Source organism: Poromitra crassiceps, assembly GCF_964638095.1.
Source record: "Poromitra crassiceps genome assembly, chromosome: 2".
In the NCBI taxonomy this organism is placed as follows: Eukaryota; Metazoa; Chordata; class Actinopteri; order Beryciformes; family Melamphaidae; genus Poromitra; species Poromitra crassiceps.
The window spans coordinates 80,569,605-80,575,438 of NC_139624.1; the positions used below are offsets into that span (position 1 = coordinate 80,569,605).

Here is a 5,834-nt window from a genome sequence, read left to right on the forward strand (position 1 = left end):
ATACACAAACGCACAAGAAGAAAGAAAGAAAGAAAAAACACAGCAGCAGCAGCATCCACTCTGAGTCCCCTCCGCTTGATGCTGTGTTTGTCCCAAGGGCCTTGAGGGAAGTGTGTTTGCTTGCTGAACCATTGTGAAGTCTCCAACAGACATGTCTTGCTTGCTGCTGCGCTGGCCTGTGCTGTTCTCTGCTGGAGGAGATCTCTGTGAATGGGAGGGGAATGCATTGATTTGATGAATGAGTGCATATTTGTGGGAGTACTGGTGGCCAATGTGCAGTCTGGTGCGAGGAGTTATTTTTGTGGCTCCAACTTGACAATAACCCCTTTAGCTCCAAGCGCAGACTGCAAAAATCACAGTTCAGTCAGTGAAAGGCTTGCGCAGATGTGATTGTCTCCACATTGTCTTTATCTTGAGGATAAACATCTCTTAGTGTGGCATTGCTGACATTTTGGCACATGTTAAACATGAACATTGCACGAGGCACCAAACTCTAAGCTCTGGTTAAATACAATGATTGTCATGCTTGTTAGCTTTTGAGTTCATGTGGTCATAAAGTTGACTCATCAATATTACAAAACAAGCAAAACATGTGGTATATTTTGTTATTAAATTAATGGATTAATCTGTACCCCTGAAGCTGAACTCATTATTTTAAGCTTTAAAGCTAGGGTTGTGTATCGTTTGGAAGTTAACGATTCCCATTCCAATTGTTTGAGGGGCGGGCTCAAAAAGTCATATTCATATTATCTAACATTGAACTGGTTCTCAATGTCCAACCCGACTTAAAACATTTTGAAAAGACATCATACAAGGAGCTGAAAGTCAAAGTGATGTCTAACCAAGGCCCAACGTTTGGATTTTACAACATCTTCCCTTAAGCTCAGGTGACTGAACCCAAAGTATTTCAGCCTGTGTTTCCATTTGGCAATGTGTTGCACCTTGTCCCATTCCCATACATCAAGGACACATACATGTGCTGCCAATGTGCATTTCAGTTTATAAAACTCTTCAGTTGGCCTGTATAATCTTTTTAAAATAACCAATTAATACTTCTACTAGGACAATAAAGTTTGACATCAAACCCAGGTGTTTTATGGAAAAAAGTAAATATCATTTGAATGCATTTAACTCGGCAACTTTTACTATTCGTGGCCACGGCGTGTTTCACACTTCAAAGAAAGTGCTTAATTTTTTAAGTTCCCATAAAGGTTCCTTATCCATAATGGCAACTCCATTTATGGCAGCCATATAAGCATAATTAAACACACCCATGTGTCGGCTGCTACAAGCTCTTAACACGGAACAGCGACAATACGACCTGCTAAAACAGAGGTGAGCGGGAGCCGGAGACCTCTCTAGGGTTTCATGAGTTCACTGGAATTCTGGGTTTCCCTGAAAATGCTGAGAGCATTTAAAGGAGAATCCACATGTTATATGGTTAACCATTGGAGCACTCAGAACATTTTAAGGAAAATAATAATACATTTATAAGTCCACATGTTTTGGTTTCCCTAAACACTCGCACTGAGAGCACTTAAAGGCAAATACCAATTCATTTAAGATTCCACATGTTATTAGATGGTTTTTGGTTTCCCTAAACAGTGGAGTGCATGTTATTGCCATGGGGTTTTTTTTCTTTCCCAAATACACTGAAGCAAGAAGAGAAATTAAATGGGAATCTATAACTTCTTTATCAATTTGTGAATTTACTTGCTTATTATTGTAGTGACTGGTGTATTGCCATGCTAAACTAGCCAGTGATTATTCCAATTGCCATGAATGTTGCATGACAACCCCGAGAGAATGGGCCTGAACTTGTTGCAGTCAGTGTGGGTTATATGTGTAGGTAGGTGGAGATGAGTGCATGTGACAGTAGAGTTTTTATAGAAAATTAGCCTTCTGGACCTTACTCAAAATGCAACATCTTACAATAAGGTCTTCTAGGTAAGTTACTATTTTGGAGATATTGATCTCTCCACCTCTTCTAACATGGATTGATTGTTGAATGTCGATAGAAAATGGTGAGTCTTATTTTCCACTAGAACAAACTCTCTTGTAGCTGCACTGGGAATATCTGGACATGAGGTTGTCTACATTTGGCCAGTCGGGAATGAAGAAGAATTCACCACCAAAGAACAAAATGGGCCCAGAAATGCAAAATACATGATCAATAATTACCTCCAGCAGAGAGGTGGCTGGGAGGTCATCCCATTTCGCCCCTGTTTGTTCTGTTTGTCCGCAGGATATCTCCAAAAGTTATGAACGCATTTGCACAAAACCTAGTAGGTCATGGACCAACTTAGAACCGATTAACGTGCCACACCCACTGGCCAAAAGGGGGCATGGTAATGGGCATGGCCAATCACAAAAAGGCACTGTAGAAAAGGTTGGCGGAGGTGTGCATTCTAAGTGCCCTTTAGTTTTTAATAATGTGTAAAACAAGTGTTTTAGGGTGTTCCGACCCCCCCCCCCCTCTAATTTAGCTTAACTCCCATTGTTCATCAGTTAATTTCATTCCTTTCCATGCTGGAGCCTTAAAAAGCCTCCTGCTATAAAAAAAAAAAATACTCTAATAGGGGTTAGATGTGACACAAGATAGCAGGCTTGTATTAAACATGTATTTAGTAATCTAAAGGAATTTATAGGGGGGCACAATACTGCTAAATTTACAGATTATTTCAGCCTGTTTAATTCCGTTGTATTGCATCATTTTTATGGGATGGGGCAGGGATAGCTGGAGGGAAGAGGCTGGGGGATGGAGAGGAGCAGGATATAAGTCCTGTGCAAGTGTTCACATGCCCAGAAAGCAGGAGAGCGTCATAAAGAATGGCTCACTAATCATTTCAATACTGCACTCAGGCAGGCAGGAAGATGGCTTCAGACACATGCGCGCGCACACGCACACGCACGCGCACACGTGCACGCACACGTGCACGCACACGCACGCACACACGCACACACACACACACACACACACACACACACACACACACACAACAGGTGATATGCAAGCAATCTGAAGATTGTGAAAAACTAAAAGGGGCAAACGGGAAAGAAAGACAGAAAGAAAGAAAGAAAGACAGACAGAAAGAAAGAAAGAAAGAAAGAAAGAAAGAAAGAAAGAAAGAAAGAAAGAAAATCTGAATTGCAGGTATGTGTTTATTTTTTTTACAAGGTGAGCGCGTCTGAGATGAGAGAGACACCTAATTTAGATAACCGGAGTAGTGAGTCGCTGTCATCTCAAGGGGAATCTTGCTCCTAATTTCCCCAGGAATCATAAACAGCTGTTGTTTAAACTAGATCACATCACCGTCACATGGCTCGCGGGCCCCGGAGTGTAGCAGCGCCGCCGCCGCTTTACTCCCGACTGTCACCACCCGACAGCCATTTTTAACGCTGATCCCTTTCAGGTACTTGAATGTGCTGGCCATTCTCCTGAGACAGTGGCGTGGGGGGAGGAGACAGCGGGGTGGTGGGAGGAGACAGCGGGGTGGGGGGAGGAGACAGCCAGGTGGGGGGAGGAGACAGTGGGGTGGTGGGATTTGACAACGGGGTGGTGGGAGGAGACAGCCAGGTGGGGGGAGGAGACAGTGGGGTGGTGGGAGGAGACAGTGGGGTGGTGGGAGGAGACAGCCAGGTGGGGGGAGGAGACAGTGGGGTGGTGGGAGGAGACAACGGGGCGGGGGGAGGAGACAGCGGGGTGGGGGGAGGTGACAGCGGGGTGGTGGGAGGAGACAGCGGGGTGGGGGGAGGAGACAGCCAGGTGGGGGGAGGAGACAGCGGGGTGGTGGGAGGAGACAACGGGGTGGTGGGAGGAGACAGCGGGGTGGGGGGAGGAGACAGCCAGGTGGGGGGAGGAGACAGCGGGGTGGTGGGAGGAGACAGCGGGGTGGTGGGAGGAGACAGCGGGGTGGTGGGAGGAGACAACGGGGTGGGGGGAGGAGACAGCGGGGTGGGGGGAGGTGACAGCGGGGTGGTGGGAGGAGACAGCCAGGTGGGGGGAGGTGACAGCGGGGTGGTGGGAGGAGACAGCGGGGTGGGGGGAGGAGACAGCGGGGTGGGGGGAGGAGACAGCGGGGTGGTGGGAGGAGATAGCGAGGTGGGGGGAGGAGACAGCGGGGTGGGGGGAGGAGACAGCGGGGTGGGGGGAGGAGACAGCGGGGTGGGGGGAGGAGACAGCGGGGTGGGGGGGAGGAGACAGCGGGGTGGGGGGAGGAGAGTGAAACCCGAGAATCAGACATTAGGTATTTCTTTAATAAGCTCCGACCTGAGCCCGTAAAGCGCAGGTAAGCCCGCCGTCCAAGTCCTGCTAATAAAGATGGGATCTGTTGTTTGAGGTCTCTATCCTTCCCTCTTCCTTCCCGGCCCAGGGTGTATGGGCCCGTCTCTCTCTCTCTCTCTCTCTCTCTCCCTCTCTCCTTTCTTTCCCAGGATCCCACGCTCGTGCCATGTGTTGACGCTGATCACAAACATATGGTTTGATTTGAGCACGGCCAGACGGCGAGCAGACATAACAGCAAACATTCAAAACAAACCGATACGACTTTTTTGATTAAGTTTTACTTTTAACGTTTTTTTTATTTTGAGTTGTTTAATAGCACTGTAATCTAAAACTATTGCTTTGGAAAGATTGTATTGTATTGCAGGGTTATTGACATGGCACATTATGTATATCATATACAGTTATTTAATTTCAACTAAATTGGCATCTCTTCTGTACATCTTCAACTTTGATCCGTTATTTATGAAAGAATTTCTCTAATAACTATATCTTTAAATGTATTTTCTGATTCCACAGCACGTCTGCAGCATGCAAAACATCAATTTGGGGTTAATCACGACACAAGATGCCAGGCATTCTCACTCCCCCTAAAGGAATTTTATAGGGATTCCATTATGCTAACTTTTCAGTCTGCCTCGGCTGGGGTTTCATCATAATAGCAAACACCACCCTCCTCTCTCTCTCCGCTACCTCCACCTCTCGACCCCTCCACCTCTCGACCTGTGCAGCCCACTCGAGAGATGCTCGCCAATCAGCGGCCAGCAGTGAAATTGGTACTGAGACTGACGGGTCAACCCCCCCCCCCACACCCCCCCGCCCGCCCCTGCTTGGACAGGAAATGGATTTAGCCAGCTGCTGGACGAGAGAGGGATCACGTGTGATGCCTCTTTACCTCACCAAACTCATTAACACACCCAACACATGATAGGCCATATTTGGGAAACTTTTTTTTTTTTTTTTTTTACATCTGGCCTCAAAGAGAGAACCTTAGCCCGTGACAAAGAGCTTATATTATAGCTTATATATAGCTTATATATATAGCTATATTTTATAATTTAATTTAGTTTTATTTTTTTTATATAAAAAGGCTAAATCTATACTCCCAGAAGTCAAGAAGTTCAATTCTCAGGACTGCAGGATCACCGACAGTGAGCAGAAATTAAAAAATTGAAAAAAATAAATTGAAAGTCATTCTTATAGTATATGCCTTCCCTGCACACATAAGAAAATAGAGTCCCTTCTGTGAGATCTGCCTCACCTCAGCCAGAGAACACGGTAACCGATCTAACAACTACTTCCTCTAAATAATACTCCACATAATTAGGGTGTACTCTAGCTAGCCTAAAGGGTTTACTGGAAGCATGGGTTGTATTTACACATCTGACAGTTGAGAGAGAGGGAGAGAGGGAGAGAGACCTAGAGCTAGAATGTGAGAGAGTGTGAGAGAGAGAGAAAGAGAGAGAGCGAGCGTGGTGGCGGGAGGCTGGAGTGATATCCTCTGTGGCTACGCTTCAGAAGGCAGACGCCAGTGTAAAGAAGCAGAAATGTA

The 5,834-nt window shown here is 46.2% G+C and overlaps 1 protein-coding gene across 1 annotated transcript in view; it reads left to right on the forward strand.

Annotated features, from left to right (window-relative positions):
• Window positions 1-1,273: 1,273 nt before the first annotated feature.
• ofcc1 (orofacial cleft 1 candidate 1) overlaps window positions 1,274-5,834 on the forward strand; it is a gene marked incomplete at both ends in the record, with an annotated part of 195,334 nt that continues 190,773 nt past the window's right edge. Inside the window, 2 exons of the mRNA XM_083663163.1 lie at window positions 1,274-1,335; window positions 3,448-3,745. Of these exons, the coding sequence (XP_083519289.1) occupies window positions 1,274-1,335; window positions 3,448-3,745 (360 nt within the window). The remainder of the gene's footprint in view (window positions 1,336-3,447; window positions 3,746-5,834) is intronic.